The 16,941-nt window shown below is 50.1% G+C and overlaps 1 protein-coding gene across 2 annotated transcripts in view; it reads left to right on the top strand.

The window, feature by feature from the left end:
- Positions 1-16,941, top strand: part of ZZEF1 (zinc finger ZZ-type and EF-hand domain containing 1) — a 1,433,434-nt gene that overhangs the window by 1,255,040 nt on the left and 161,453 nt on the right. For both annotated transcript variants that reach the window (XM_085649580.1, XM_085649579.1), the window contains one exon: positions 4,111-4,279. In XM_085649580.1, the coding sequence (XP_085505706.1) occupies positions 4,111-4,279 (169 nt within the window). The remainder of the gene's footprint in view (positions 1-4,110; positions 4,280-16,941) is intronic.

Raw genomic sequence — 16,941 nt, 5'->3', positions numbered from 1 at the left:
CCGTAGTTTCAGGCTTGGGTATTGTCCCACGACGAATCTGAGGAGCCACCCACAGGAAAACCCGTTTATACCCTAGGAAAGGGGTTAGGATGTCTCAGGGGTCCCACCCAGAGGAGGAGCTGGACAGAGGGGAGAATACTCCCATGTCCTTTGTCCAGTTTTGCGCCGAAGTGGGAGCCAAGGGCTCCTAGAACTGGTTCTAACTAGAGTATGCAAGGACGCCACCAAATGTGCCCTTCAAAGCAGTCTGATGGTGCTGGCAAGCGCTCCCACCCCAGCCTAATACACTAAGTCCTGTCTGGGAGATGGTCACACCTCCCTGTGACAGGAAATCTATTGTTTTACTCTCCCCTGCTTGAGCTCAGCAGCAGGAGTGCTGAATCGTGTCTGTGGTCGGCAGCAGCACAAGCTTGCTAGCAGATCCTGTAAGGCTGTTCCTGGGAGTACTAGGGGCTTTACGGAGGAGCCCACCAGTGCATGTAATCATACCTTAAACACCGGTAACGGTGTTCGGTATGATTCCAACATGTTTGATACCAAACATGCCCAGGTTCTGCACAGCCACTATATAGATAGCCATTGTGTAATGACGCATGGCCACTATATGTATCAAAATGGCTGACCACGCTTACAAAGCCTGGAGAATCGACTCTATGGGGTTTGTAGAGGGTGTCCTGCTCATGCAGGGCACCCTCACACTTGTAACCTAGCACCCTGACTTCTGGATTGAAAGGCCTGCCTTAGGGGTGACTTATAGGTCTTAAGTGCAGTGACCTCAGATATAAGAAAACTTATATCTGGTGCTAGCACCAGCTTGCACAGGCTGCAATGGCAGGCCTGTAGTAACAGTTTGAGTGGTCACTCATGGCTGGCACAATAAATGCTGCAGCCCATGGGAGACCCCTGGTGTACCTATGCCCTGGGTACTTTAGTACCATATACTAGGGACTTACATTGGTACACCAGTAGCCAATTGTGGAGCTACCAAAGTACTTAACATGACAAATTTAGGGAGGAAGCACAGTGGCTGGGGTCCTGATTAGCAGGATCTCAGCCAGAATAGTATAGCAAACTACTGACACCAGCAAAAGGTGGGGGTAACCATGTTATGTTAAAACGGAATTTATAGAGCGCACGTACACCGGGGAGGTTTCATGGCGCTAATTCAGTTGAGATCCAAGTCCTAAAGAATGATTCAGAAGGCCTGTCGGAAGAGCCAAGTTTTTAAAAGACCTCTGAAACCAAGAAGATTGGTGCAGAAGCGGATTTCGGAGGGAAGAGAATTCCAGAATGTGGGGGCCTGGGTAGAGAAGAAGATTTTGTGTAAGAGCATATTTGTTAATCATATTGTTGACAAATTTCAGGCTCCTTCCGTTAAGTGATTTAAAAATAAGACATCCAATCTTGAAAGGACACCGCTGAACAACCGGAAGTCAGTGTAATTGCTTCAAGAGGAGTGATATGCTGATGCCTAGGATGGTGAACAATCAGACGTGCAGCCTGGTTTTGTATTATCTGTAAACGTCTGGAAAGATAGAGAGGGATGCCGAAGTATAATGAATTGGCATAATCGACATGGGACATGACCATGGCGATGATCACCTGAACCGGGCGTCATGCATGAGGAATCTCCAGATCTTTTTTATTTTCCGTAGTTGAAAAAAGCAAGTGGAGATCACCGAGTTGATCTGAGACTTCAGAGTAAGGTCCTGACTGATAACCACTCCAATGCTTTTAGCCGAGCTAGAAGGAACGGGGGGCTGACCCAGCTCCCTAGGCCAAAAGTGGGGTCCCCATGGGCTCTTGGCGGTGCCACCAGTTAAGACCAGCTCCGTCTTGTCCGGATTAAGTTTTAAATGATTCTTGTTCATGAACCATGAAAGCAGATCCTACTTTCCTACATTAAGGAACATGGAAGGAATCATAGGAGTCAAAATCGGGCCCGATATGCACACAATTAACATGTACATAAACAATGTCAGTGCCTGCTTGTCAGACCCTCTGAAATCCCTGTAGATTATCATGGAAGAAATGCAGGTTTTGGGAAAGCCTCGGGCGTCAGCCTGAATCTCTAGACATCTGTTATTCTAAGCCTCAATCTGCAAAAAGAATAGTAAGTCCTCATCGCAGTACAATCTTTTCCAGTGGGCCCTGGAAAAAGTCACATATGTAGGGCTCCTAATAGCACCCACCCTATCCACAGCATCAAAACAGAACTATATGGGCCTCATGTCACCTATTAAAAAGAACATGCAATCATGGCACAATAGAGTACTGTGTGTACAGTATTGTGCTGTGGTGACCGAGGGTTCTGCGGTTTTGACTACCACTTGTGCGAATCTGGATCCTAGAGTCCTAGGGAAATCAAAGATGGTATGGCTTGTGTCGATCCCTTCACATTTTCCTACTCAGAATGCCTTGCTAATGTCAAAGTATGGTGCAAACAACACTATTTTCCAGAATTATTTTACAGAAAACACGGTACCTCTAGCCAGCAGCTGAAGTCTTACCACTCTGCATTCACACACTTTTGCCAGTGGAAATGTTGTCTCCTATAGGTGGGTGCACCTACCTCGTATCATCGGACAGACCAAAACTGTAACAATTTCAAGACCTAATTGATGCCACATTGACTTCATATGGTGCCAAGTATTGAACACTTCATTTCGCATTTGATAGTCCCACCCACACAAATGGGGTATTTTCTTAGCAGAAGTTTGGAAATACTGGGTGGTCTTTTGGATCCCTGCAGATTCTGGAACTTTTCCCCATAGATAAGTGAGGAAAATCTGTGATTTTAGCCAAAGACTGACATTTGCATGGGATTGATGTGTAAGCAAACAGTGGTAAACGTGCGAATCACACTACCCTCGACTTCACTGGGTGTGTAGTTTTCAGAAATGTATGGAGTTGGTAAGTTTCCTTGATTGGGTTACTGGGTTTATCGGGAGAAGAGTGGAAACACAAAATAGTAAGACATTTGACACTATCAATTGATTTTGTCTCCATTTTTGCTACTAAATGTAAGCCAATGTCCAAGAAGGAGCACATTTTGTAACACGCTCCCTGAATCAATCACACACCAATATGGGTAACACCGAACTCAGAGTTGTACAACACCATTATTCCTAAACTAATTTTTGGGGCACATGTCAGAAATACATAGGTTCACATGTTCCCCATTCCTTTGATTTTACCATACAAATTGATGCATGGTTGGTACACAATGCAAAATTATACACTGCAGCCTATTTGATGGCTCTAGGTATGGCTTGTTTTTGGAAACCAACAAACACTACATATCTTTGCGTTCAGAAGAGTCAAAGAACTAACTGTATATTACTTGTGTCAACGCCATAATTGCAAAAACTTAGAGATGAATACATTATCACCTTTTTCTGTTTTTCCTACTTTTTTTTATTAGTTGTTGATTGCAACCTTTAGTTTCTTTCTGAAAACCTTAAACATTCCACACAAAAGACCCTTCCTGAATCCAAATCTGTCTCCTTTTCAGAAATGTATAGCTTTTGAGAGTATCGTACCTGTTTGCACCATAAGCTGCAAGTTAGGTAGACACAACAAAAATAGTAAAAAAAATGACTACCCTTTAAAACAAACTGGTAAAAAATGGTTTGTGTCTATTCCTGAAATCTGGGAAAAGAGAATCTTAACACAGCAACATTTTTGTTGATCCCTTTCCTAGGAAAATGATTTCATACTTTTTTGTACGGCACATTAAAAAAAAATACAATTTGCTACATTTTGTCCATCTCCTCAGTTCCTTCAGGGTAATCCCCAAACTTGTGCTATCTTTTGAATTTACAGCATGTAGAGGAAAAAAGCAGGCACATTTGACCTGGATTACTTTTGTGGGAAAAAAGGTTCTGAAGGATTAAACTGCCCCGAACGTCAAAAAAGGGTTTACCACTTGAGTGAGGGTGAGGTGGAGGATTTAAAGGGAGGGGGTCGGTTGTCTAGGAAGCATCAGTATTTAAGGCGTTAAATATTCAAACGCGAAATTAACAATTTAGTAGAAGGCTCTTGCTATCACTGTATGATACATTGGAACTGGTGCATTACATTTTAATATCATCGTTTTATTTTGTTTAGGATAAAGTCCATATACCTGGTGCTATCTACCTTTCAGTCAAATTTGACCCTCAGTGTAATACAGAAGATGGCTGTGATGAGTTGCTGATCTCCAGCACCAGAGATTTCCTTCAAGATAGGCACGTTTTCAGTGGATCACCACAAAAGTGGACTGACTTTGAACTGCCAGGTGAAAATAAAATATATTCTTTTCAGTGCTTTCTGTTTAATGTTGAACTAAATTTAACATTTCTATTTTTTATTGTGTGACTGCCACATACGTATGTTCAGCCTTTTTTTGTTTTTTACAAAGAAAAATGCAAGAGAAAAGTATAATCAATTAAATAATTAACAGTGTACAACGCAAAGATCAACTAAGGCCAAAAACATTAGCTCCAACAGGATATGAAACACGATGTTACTTAATCCAAAAAATTAAGCTTAAAACTTAGAAGAGCAGATCCAAACGTATATGCAGTAGCTACCTCTGTTACTGTGAAAAATTTGAAGTCTGCTTGACCCCTACTAAAGTTCTTATAATCCTAATTGCTTTTAGAGACAACTTTCTCCAGTGTATAATGGTCAGTCACAGCATTTTGTCTGACAGATGGTGCAAATTCCGTGTTGAGCTAAAACTAGCGTACCAGTACCAATGATGTTCAATGCAAATTACTTAATTTCAGCCAGTTTTCAGTCCACAGTAAACAAAATACACTGGAGTAATTTTTTTAAGTTTTCCAAGAGAATTTATTAATGTAAAGTTAAGTTAAATACATATGAAGTATAATGAAGTGAATATATATATATATATATATATATATATATATATATCAATAAATATGTAATATTGAGTAGGAGCCAAGTTATAAGTAGGGATGTGCAAAATAACTCCACAGTGGTGTGTGCAAAATTTGTTACACCACCGTCACTGGTGATGTTTTGCTTGGAAAAATAAAGAAACTGACACGTTCATAAGTAAAGAAAACAATCAAGATGTGACTCCAAATGCTGAGCTGTCCTTGAAGTCCCAATGAGGGCCCATTTGGAGCTTCAAGACCAGCTAAGTCTGCAAGGGGTTAGATACATTAGTTCAAACTTTCACCTCTGTCGCCCGGTGTGAATGGATTCCGAGAAAGAGTAGTGGTCTCTTCTCCAACTGCACCTTGCCAAGGGCACCAGCCAGCCAGCCATGATAGCTTGGAGCTGCTGTGTAGGCGAGGGACTCTCCACGATCAAGGGTTGACCCCTGTACCCTGGTAGGTGGTGAAGGGCCACATGCAGGTGAGGCAGCCTTCCCTCGTTGCAGGTACCTGGTTACCTGGTCCTAGGGTTAGGGTGCTGCCTTGGGAGCCACTTCCCCCCCCCCCCCACTAGTGCAGTGAGGTGGGGCTCATACGCTGAATGCCTGAAAACACTCTCTTTTTGGAGGCAGACTCCATGCCTTTCTCCCATCTCCCCTGCACCCACAAGTAGGCGAGTGTTGTGAAAGTTGCCTGTTACTCTTAGAGTCACAGAACAGAGGAGCGAATAAGACTACAGACACAATCTGACGGTGGGACCTCAGGGCATGGAGAGGGTCAGGTCTCTACCAGGCCTTTGTCATCTGCCTCTGGAGGGCGTGCCAAGAAAATAAATGGCACAAAATCTGCATCGGTCCTGGTCGACAAAGAGGAGAGGTACGGCACTGAACTGTTCACGTCTATCTAACGTACGATGTCGAGCAAGTGCCGAAGATCAGCGTCAAGGCCAGGTCTGTCAATGTCGTCCATTGCTCCGTCAACCCACAGATCTCGCTCGGCATCGCGGTCGCTGTCGAGGCAACTGCGAAGATGGACATCGAGGCTTACTCCAAAGTGGAGACGCCATCGGTGCTGACCGTCGACATGCAGGTCCACCTTCACCGTTGGGTCCACCACAGGTGCCAGTCACTTCAAGAAGATCGCATTACATATCGCGCCACCATAATAGGCACCATCGTCATAGCTCACGGTGCATTCTACTTCTTCTAGGCTCTCCCATCATCATTGACATCATCATCATTGACATCATCATCATCACTTACGCTCTCAGACACGATCCTCCACTTCTACTGGATGTTAGTCTCCAGCACTGTCTGACTCTCCACCTCCACGTAGATGATGTCACCACATTCCAAGACGTTCTTGTGGGAGGAGCAACAAAACTCAATATACCTATGGTGACTCCAACATGGACTACATCGGTCATTTGCGAGACTCTGCAACAGAGATCAGCATCTAGACCCTTGCTGCCTCTAGTACCAGGTCTCCTTGAACCGGCTATGGATCTGTTTCTAAAACCAGCCTAGGTTAAGACAGCACCCTCCAGGTTCTGCAAAAATTACCCCTCTCCGGAGCAGGGTCCAGCTTTCCTCCGCACAAATCCTACACCAGACTATGTGATCATCGTGGTGGCAAAGAAACAATATGCCTCTTCTCCCACTTCTATGGTTCCTCTTGATAAGGAGAATCGAAAATTGGAAACTAAGTCGAAAGATGTACGGCACAGCAGCAACCTCCATTAAAGCACCCAGCGCTACTGTCCTACTAGGCAGATATGAGCACTGTGGGAATCCATGAACCAGTTTGTTTAACATCTCCATAGAGATAAGAGGGAAGACTCAAATCAGGTCATTAGTGCTACAGCAGACTTCTCCTTATTAGCAGGTCATGAGTCCTGCCACAGCGTCTGTCATTGAAGACCCTCCTGACTTTGCCTAACATTCCTCAAGCCAGAGTCATAGCAAAGAATTTTGAATCTCTGGAGCCACTCTGTTTGGGGCTCATGCTGATGAGGAAATGGCATGGATGAAGACAAAAATAGACACTCTCAAGGATGTCTGCTTAGAAAGACCCAGGTAACAGAGGAAATCTTTCCGGCCATGTCAACGCTGCTTCTATTCCCAGAAGGGTCAAACCTCTCAATGGCATTGGGACCACCAGTGAAGCGCTGCGCAGCAACAGCACCAACGTCCCTATCAGTCGTACCAATGAACGCAGCCTAGAGGTAGGTCTACCCAACAAACTGCTCAAGGGGGCAAACAGCCTTCCGGATTGAAGCCATGAATTACTACTCGCCCCCGCTTCTCCCCTCCCCCATTCTGTTTCCCACTCCGGTGGGAGGAAGCATACAACAATACCTGGCAGAGTGGCAAAACATAACGCAAGACGGCTGGGTGCTGAATATACTATACCAAAGTAAGGTATAGTGTGCACAGAGTCCAGAGGATCCCCAGAGGTATGGCAGAGGCTAAATTAGATAATCACTAACAGCTCTCTTCATGGTAGTTTGGTCGAGCAGTTAATCTTATCAGGATGGTCTGTTAAGCATTTATTACGTTCTCTCAGGCAAGAACTGATGGCACACACTCAGAGACAGAATCCAGACCAATTAGGTAAGTATAAAAAAAAGTATACTTGGATTTATTTCTAGAACCAAGCAGGACTTGGCACAGGCAAGTAGAATATACTTTCAAATGCTAAACCTTACAAGGAAATGCAACAGTGAATGGAATTGGAATCATTACAGGTTTGTATTGGCTTTCAAAGCAGTTTAGAATACAGTGAAATTAATTTTGATTACTTTTAGATTACTTTTTAATTACTTCAACTACTCGGGGTGATATGCCTATATATCCCCTCATGGATCTTTCAAAACACAGGTAAGTATAACAGTTTTTTGTTTAAAGCACAGTTACTTTTCTTTCATACAAAAACAGTTCTTCACAATGTTTGGAAGGAAATCTATAACATGGGTTCCTATGGGAGAAAAGAAGGTTATCGGTTTGCAGGTAAGTTAATGACCTGTAAGAATAGGTTTTTGGGTTTAGAACCAAGGTTCCCCAAGGTTCATTATGAACTCAATTCACACCACCATTGGCACTAGAGCGGCCGGGTGCAGAGTGCAGAGGCCAAATGTTAGCCAATGGGGCTAGGGGGCCGCTGGCTGGGGGCTGCTTACGAACAGGCCTCTCGGTTGTGGAGGCAAAGCTCCTGGGGTTAGGATCAGCACTGCAGGGACCAACAATCGTTGCAGGAGCTGCACCACTAGCAGCACGGAGGCGGCCACAAGCAGAGTGCCAAGAAGGTCTTCAATAGAGATCTCTGGATTGGAAGAAAAGCTGCAGGCACGGGCAAGGAGGTTTCCTGAAGGCGACCGCCAGCAGGAGAGGTAAGTTGGGTTCTTGATGGATGCCTGAACACCGGCGGTTGGACCACCCAAGGGCGTGGGGCGTCGAGTGCAGAGGTGTCTTTAGGCATCGGATCTTCTTACCAGCTATGGTCGGGGAAACCCCTCAGGTTGAGGCTTCAGGCATCAGTATGGAGCTCAAGGTAGGTCAGGGATCACCAAGACCCCAGTCAGGATTGCTGGGGAGATCACCTAGTGGTGTTGGGCCACTCGAACTTGGGCCGTGGGTGTTGGCTGCAGAATTGCAGAGCCACCTGGATCCGGGTTCTGTCTTGGAGTGAGCAAATCCGGTGCTCACGGGAGACAGTCAGTTTGGTGAAAACAGAGCAGGTCCTCTGGGCGGCTGCTGGACACACCATGATTTCGCGGTTTGCAAGTCGAAGTCAGGACAGGCATGTAGGGCTGGAGCTAAAGCAGTTGGAGTCCTCTTCTTCAGCATGGCTCTTCAGTCCTTCTTTCTCATATCTGAGGAGACAAGGTTCAGGGACGCCCCTAAATACTAAATTTAGGGGCTTTACAGGGGTGTGCAGGTCGGGACCAATAGGTCCCTTCTTGGGGTGAGTACATCCCCTATTATGCCACCCTCCAGTGGGGGGCATGAGTCTCTAATTGGCTGTGTCACCTCATCTTCAAAATGCATGGGACTGAGATGTGTGCTTCACCTCTTCTCCCCCACCTGAGGGTTGGGGGTTGGTGATGGTGGGCACCCCTCTCTTCCTCAATTGGTTTTCCCACTGATTATCCCTCCCAAAGTGGGGGTCAGAACTGGGGGGAGCCAGTTGCTGGGGGCAGCAAAAGGCAGGGTCTGCTCGTAAAGGTGGCAGGCCTTTGAAGCTTCCCCTTCGTGTACCCAGCCCATCCTAGGGGAGGAGGCATGACACCTCTGCCCAGGATAGGCTTTGTTTCTACCCAGGGGTCCACAAGGTTTGTGGACCCCTGGGTAGAGGGCCTCTGCTCTCTGGTGGTGTCAAATGGCAGGTAGCCATTCAAGAACCACACCAGGGCTCATGCAACTGCACCCTCACCTGTGGTCTAGTGTACCCTGCTAGAGGGGTGGCTTACCTAGGCCACAGGCAGTGGTTTTCAGGCATGGCACACTGGGATGTGTGCCGTGTTGACTCTTCCCTTTTCTCTGCATCAAAAGAGGCAGCCTGCAATGGCAGTGTGTGGGGGTAAGGTACAGGGCCACTAAGGGTGGCACAATAGGATCTGCAGCCCTTAGAGGCCTTCCGTGGTCACAGTGCCCTTGGTACCCATGGTACCTTTTACAAGTGACTTACCTGTGGCCAGAGAGGTGCAAATTGTGGGTATAAAGGTACAGCTTTGGGAAAGAACACAACCCCTGGGATTGGCAGGGACCCTGGGCACATCAAGTCAAAGTGCATCAAGTGTCAGGCAAAAAGTGGGGGGTAACCATGCAAAAAGGGGCACTTTCCTACACATTCTCAATTGTACCCCACCTGGCAAGGACTTTAGCACCCCATGTAAGTCCCTGGAAAATGGTACCTATGGTACCCAGGACATGGGTACTAAAGAGGGTCTGCAGCATGTATTATGCCATCCAAAGGGTCAAAAGTTGCAAGCCTTTCGGAATACACGATGTTGCACACTCCCTGTGTGCAATGCCCAGGTACACTGTATGTCTTGCATGCAAGTCACCCCAACAGCAGGCCTGAGAGCCCTGAGGCAGTCTGCATTATATTGCATGTGAGGGCACATCTGCAGGAGCTGTTATGCCCCTCTGATGTCTAGTTCCATTACTGAGACATTGCAAGTGATCAGGAAGCCGTCTTAAGTATATATACTGGGCACTGGCCATTACGAGTTACCCAGCTACATAATGGCTTCACTGAAAATAATGGTGTGTAGTATCAAACACCTCATCTCAATAAATCTATACTGATGCCAGTATCATATCTATTGTGACATGCACCCAGGGGACCTTAGAGTTGCCCCTGAAAACCAACAAGTCATCTTATGTGTTGGTTGATTGGTATTGTCCAGCCTGCCACCACAGACTGGTTACTGACCCCCCCTGTAGGTGAGAACCCTTTCTCTCAGAGGCCAGAAACAATGCCTGCCCTGGAGAAAGGTGGTAACTCCTCCAGCAGGGCGGCTAGTGAGTTAGCATCTCAAGGCCAGAGGCTTCAATGCCTCTGTTGCCTTTGATATTCGACAACGGCTTCCCCCAAGACCTGGGGAACCCCACCTCCCTGACCTGGGTCCCATTTTGCACCAAAGCAGGTGGGAAATTAGATAGTAGATGTACTGCACTTTCAGATTAGGCACACTCCTAAAGTGGGCCAGCTGAAGTGGACAGCAAAGAAAGGGTTTGACCATTTTGGATTTGCCAAAACTAGAAACTCTGGGTCAGGATTATGCCCACTCTCCACAGGAAGTGGTCATATAGGGGGTGTAGTCACCCCCAGGATAAGTAGCCCATTGGCTACTACCTTACACTTCCCTAAACACCCCTAAATTCAGTATATTGGGGTCTCCCTGACACCAGGAAATCAGATGTGTCTACCTGGGAATGGAAAAAAGACAAATAAGAGCAGTCGCCACAAGAACTGAGGACTTACCCTGAACTTGGATCCAAACCCTGCCTTGCTATTGGAACCTCGACAATTGCAGCGACCCCGCTCGTCCAAAAGCTGTGCATTCTCCTATGTCTTGGGAGGACTGTCCAATACAGAGTATCTCCTTTGTGGTTGAGGAGCCATGCCCATGCATCTGCAGGATTCCTGCCGCACATGCCCGGTTCTTCATTTTGCTAGACATCAGGCCTACCGTTGAAACTTCTCCCCAGAAGGTGATCACAATGGTTCCAAGAGATCAGCTCCATCTAACCAGTGAGTTTCGAGATGCTAGAACCTACAGGAGCCACCCTGCACCAATACCCTCAGTACTGGAGCATTTGCTGCAACCAAGGCTTGGTGAATGTCCAGCCCAAACACCACCGCCTCCAAGGAGGGACTTCAGAACCAACAATGCCTACACCAAGAGTGGCCCTGCTGTCTTGCTTACTTTCTCTTTCCAGGTCCACCCAAGAACTGTGCGATCCTCCAACGCCAGTGGCCGGCCAGCCAGCCAAACACCTCTGCACCCAAGCTCCACAGTTAATGGGTTCACAGAAACCAACTGCGTCTCCTTACTCCAGAGATCCTCACGAACCGAGCCCCCCCCCCCGGGGTTTCTGCCCGGCTTATCCCCAAGTCCCCTTTTGCAGCCTCTGTTTTTTTGACAGATCCCTTTAAACTTTAACCGCACTCGAGGCTACCATCGTGACCAGCAACTCTGGCTTGGCCCCCAAGCACTTCCTAAAGGGCCCCTTCTACAACCGCTTGCAAGTATATGTTTGCAGTACATGTCTTTTCCTCCCATAGGATAACATTACCACCTTCGAGGCTCATGCTTCAAATCTAACAGCTCTGCTATTTTGACTGTTTTCTCTCTGTAAAACTGATGACACCAAAAATACTTGCCTGATCCCGAAGATCTGAAAGAGACACGTTAGAGATAGATTTCCTACCTTAGAATATCTCCAGACGTCCGACTGGATCCGGAAAAGTTTCTCTTCAGCAGTACCCCTGTGCGTCGGTAGGTGGCGTCGTGCGGCTCCGCATCCGTCGCTGGCGTCGTAAGCGCCGAGATGACGTCACAGGGACTACTTAGGCGCCACCCATGCGCGCTGACGTCAGTTCTTTCTTTTTCCGCGCCAGTAAGCGTAGATCCGGTTAGAGCACGTACCCTAGTCACTTTTTGACTATCTTTTTGAGACTTTTTGTCTCCTGTAAGTTCGAGTCTACTCTAGTGCACGTAGGGATGCCTGGTTTTAAGTCTTGTGGGGCCTGCCGTCGCAATATTGTGGTGGCGGACCCCCACAATGTCTGTCTCTACTGCCTGGAGAACGACCAAGACTCCCGGTCCTGTATGGACTGTTTGGCCATGGCCCCGAAGGCCTTGAGGGAGCGGCGCCGGAAGCTGTTTGAGGTCCGACACTCATCCCCGTGCCGTTCACGGTCCAGGGGCCGCTCCGGGGAATGCTTGCGGGGCCACCATCATCGCTCCTCGGGCTCCAAGTCTTCACCCTCGGATTCGGGTAAGAGACGTCACAAAAAGAAGTAGAAGAAGCGTTGTCGCTCTCTGACGTCCCCCCGTCGATCCCCGGATGCGGACGAGAGGTACAGAGGTTCTGCCCCTGCGGCTCCTTAGGAGCCCGGGAGTCCCGCGGCCTACCCACCTTAACCGGGTCCGTCGGCGATTCCCGCACAGGTGGAAGAATTTCTTGCTACCATGGACCGCCTGTTTAGTCCTCGGGCTCCCCCAGGCGCGCCGTTGGGCCTCACGGTCCCGTGTCAGGATCCTGTCGGGCTGTTGGCGCCGCCGGCGGCTCCGCGCGATCCTGCACCGCTGGCTCCGGCCATGGCGCCACTAGGTCCCGCGCTGCCGGCTCTGGCCCCAGCGCCACCCTCGGCTCCAGTGGATGCCATTTGTTCTGCACCTGCCCAGGTTCCCGGACAATTTTGTCCCTACCTGGGATCCGCATTGGGACACGGCGCCGGTTCTGCCCCATCCGGCGCTGTTCCCGGCGCCATTTGTTTCTTTCCCGGTCCCTGCCCTGCCGCCGCAGTCTGTCCCACATACGGCGAAGGTGGAGGACGACTGGGAGGGGTCCGAGGACCCTCTTGCTCGTCAGTGTGACTCCGAGCAGGACTGGGCGGATGAGTTAGAGGAGGCTGCCGGCCTTGATCTCTCCTCTGACCCGGGGTTTGCCTCTCCTCCGCCTACCATGGAGGGGGGCGCTTCATACACGATGGTGCTCCGTCGGGCCGCTGAGGTCCTCCACCTTGATCTCCCTACGGTAGCCCTCAAGACTAATCTCCTCACTGAGGTGTTCCAGACGGCGTCCACTTTGTCGGAGCCCCTGCTGCCATTTAATGACGCCCTCACTGACGACTTACTGGGCACTTGGTCGCAGCTAGCCACAGGGGCCCCTGTGGATAAGAATGTCGCCAGGCGTCATCGCCCGGCGCCGGGTGACCCTGCCTTTCTGACCACTCATCCTACGCCCGAGAGCCTGGTCATCCAAGCTTTGACGTCCCAGAGTGCCTTTCCCACGGCTCCGCCGGATAAGGACTCTAAGAAGCTGGAGCAGTTCGGCAAGCGGTTGTTCTCTTCGGCCAGCTTAGGGCTGCGGTTGGTGAACACCTCATGCCTATTGGGCTGATATTCCAATGCAATGTGGGATGCCGTTGCACAGGTGTTGCCTCAGTGTCCTGAAGAGACACAAGCTGTGCTGTCTCAAGCTGTTGCCGAGGGTAAAGATGTGGCTAAATTCGCCATTCGGTGTGGTTTGGACACCGCGGACTCACTAGGTAGGGCAATTTCTACGACTGTGGCGCTTCGTCGCCACGCCTGGTTGAGATGGCACTTGCCTGTTTGGCGATAAGGCCGACAGTGCGCTGGAGCGTTTTAAGGTCTCTCGGGCTACGGCCAAGTCCTTAGGTTTTTCCACAAAAGCCCCAGCCACTCCTGGTTTTCGTTCCTTTCGTGGCCACGGAAGGGGCGCCCAGGCACGTTCCTTCAGCAAGCCTGTGCAGAACCAGCCTCAGCGCAGATGCGGTTTCCGCAGGGGCGGGTCTGGGAATCAGCGTGGGGGTCAGTCCACCTCCGCCCCCGCTGCTTCTACCTCCAGTAATACCAACCGGAGGTGAGTCTGCGAACAAGATTACACCAGAATGTTACGGAGAACAGAACGGCCAAAGAAGCCGTCTGTCCGGACTTGACTGTCAAGACAGTAATGCTTGGTAAACGTGTGCAGCAAAGCCCATGTAGCTGCCTAACAAATGTCCTGCAAGAATGTGAAAATATGCGTCCTGCAAGTCCAACGCTACCATCCAGTCTCCAGGGTCGAGGGCAGCCAAGACCTGAGCCAGTCAGCATTTGGAACTTCTCCTTCTGGAGGAAGCGGTTGATGTCCCGGAGGTCCAAGATGGGACGCAGACCCCCTTTGTCCTTCTTGGGGATTAGAAAGTAGTGGGATTAACAACCATTCCCTACTTCTGGCCCAGGGACGCACTCGATGGCCCCCTTGGCCAATAGGGCCGCAACTTCCTGCTGGAGAGTCGCCAGGTGTTCCCCCGACATGCGGTGGTACCGAGGTGGCATGGCTGGAGGGGTGGACTTGAAGGGAAGGGAGTAACCCTTGCGGATGATCTGCAACACCCACTTGTCCGATGTGATAGTGTGCCAGTGGGGGAGGTGATGACGAATCCTGCCACCCACTGGCTCCACAAAGCTCGGATTAGGAAGGTTTGGAGGGAGAAGCAGCAGGGGTGGAGGTAGACTGTCCCCCACGCTGATTTTCAGAGCCACCCCTGCGGAAGCCGCATCCGCGGCCGCGCTGAGGCTGGTTCGGCACAGGCTTGCTGAAGGAACGTGCCTGAGCGCCCCTGCCTTGGTCTCAAAAGGAACGAAAACCAGGAGTAGCCGGGCTCTTTGTGGAAAGACCCAAGGACTTGCCCGTGGCCCGCGAGTCCTTAAAACACTCCAGTGCACTGTTGGCCTTATCGCCAAACAGGCGAGTGCCAGCGAAGGGCATGTCCATGAACGAGCTCTGGACATCGGGCGAGAACCCAGTAGATCGCAACCAGTCGTGGCAACGCAACGCAGCTCCACAGTAGTAGAAATCGCCCTGCCCAACGAGTCAGCGGTGTCCAAAACACACCGAATGGCGAACTTAGCCGAATCCTTACCCTCAGCGACCGCCTGGGAACGCACAGCATGGACCTCCTCAGGACACTGAGGCAACACCTGAGCAACCATATCCCACACCGCGTGGGAATAGTGGCCCAATAAGCAGGCGGTGTTCACCGACCGAAGCCCCAAACTGGCCGAAGAGAACAACTGCTTACCAAACTGTTCCAGCTTCTTAGAGTCCTTATCTGGCAGAGCCGTGGGAAAGGCACTCTGCGACGTCGAGGCCTGGATGACCGGACTCTCAGGCGTGGGATGAGTGGTCAGAAACACGGGGTCACCGGGCGGTGACGCCTGGCGACATTCTTATTCACAGGGGCCCCCGTGGCCGGCCGCGACCAAGTGCCCAACAGGACGTCGGTGAGGGCATCGTTGAAGGGAAGCAGTGGCTCCGACGAGGTAGACACCGTCTGGAGCACCTCAGTGAGGAGATAAGTTTTGAGGGCCACCGCAGGAAGATCGAGGTTGAGGACCTCAGCAGCCCGACCGAGCACCATCGTATAGGAAGCTCCCTCCTCCATGGTAGGCGGGGGAGAGGCAAACCCCGGGTCAGAAGAGACGTAGAGGTCGCCGGCGTCCTCCAAATTGTTCACGCAGTCCTGCTCGGAGTCACACTGACGGGCAAGAGGGTCCTCGGACACCTCCCAGTCATCCTCCCCCTCCGTTGCAGGAGGAACCGGCCGTGGTGGAAGAGCCGGGGAAGGGACATACGGCGTCGGAAACGGCGCTGTGAACGGCGCCGGCTGGGGTCGGGCCGGCGCCGTCTCCCAATGCGGGTCCCATGCCGAAACAAAACGATCCTGGAACCGGGGCAAGGCCGAACGAACGGCACCCCCATTGCGGTGCCCTCATCTGCATCAGAGGACCGACGGGGGGACGTCGAAGAGCGAACACGAATCTTACCAGAATCCAAGGACGAAGACTTGGAGCCCGAGGAGCGACGACTGCGGCCCCGTGAGCGTTCCCGGGAACGGTCCCTGGACCTGGAACGGCGCTGGGACGAGTGCCGGACCTCTAGTAGTTTCCGGCGTCGCTCCCTCAAGGCCTTCGGGGCCATGGCCCGACAGTCCCGGCAGGACCGGGAGTCGTGGTCGGTCACCAGGCAGTAGAGGCAAACATCGTGGGGGTCCGCCACCGACATCTTGCGACGGCAGGCCCCACAGGACTTAAATCCAGGCATCCCTACGTGCACCAGGAGAAAAAAGGGGAGACAAAAGTCTCAAAAGAGTAGTCAAAAAGTGACTAAGGTACGTACTCTATCCGGATCTGCGCGTGCTGGCGTGGAAAAAGAAAGAACTGACGTCAGCGCGCATGGGTGGCACCTAAGGAGTCTCCGTGACGTCATCTCGGCGCTTACGACGCCAGCGACAGACGTGGAGCCGCACGACGCCACCGACCGACGCGCAGAGGTACTGCTAGCAAAACTTTCCGGATCCAGTCTGACGCCTGGGGATATTCTAAGATAAGGAATCTATCACTAACTAATGTCTCTTACAGATATATCGTTACACAAGTAGTAACTTGTGCATCTTGCTGTCTAAAACTACATAAAAGTCTGTTCTTTTTCTAACTTGGTCTCAGAATTTTTTGGGAGAGTGTTTCTCATTTATTGACTCTCTGTGTACAACAAATGCTCAACACTTCCCTTTGATAAGCCTAAACTGTTCGACCACACTACCACTAATAGAGCACTTGGAATTATTAAAGTAAAGGGTCGTCTGGACTTTTTGCATGGTATACCCCTACATTGGTACACTACTTAAAAATCCAGCTTCCTGCACTGGCCTCTTCCCTGGTGAGGCAGGCCGGGGACTGGTTTGGCCTAGCATGAATGTTTCGGGTGCCTGACTGCGTGCCACATGTGCCTGTCTGTGGTGTCCTACAGCT

The sequence above is a fragment of the Triturus cristatus genome, chromosome 3_2, assembly GCF_964204655.1.
Source record: "Triturus cristatus chromosome 3_2, aTriCri1.1, whole genome shotgun sequence".
Lineage (NCBI taxonomy): Eukaryota > Metazoa > Chordata > Amphibia > Caudata > Salamandridae > Triturus > Triturus cristatus.
The sequence above is the reverse complement of the archived record's forward strand: the minus strand, read 5'-3'. Positions and strand labels throughout refer to the sequence as shown.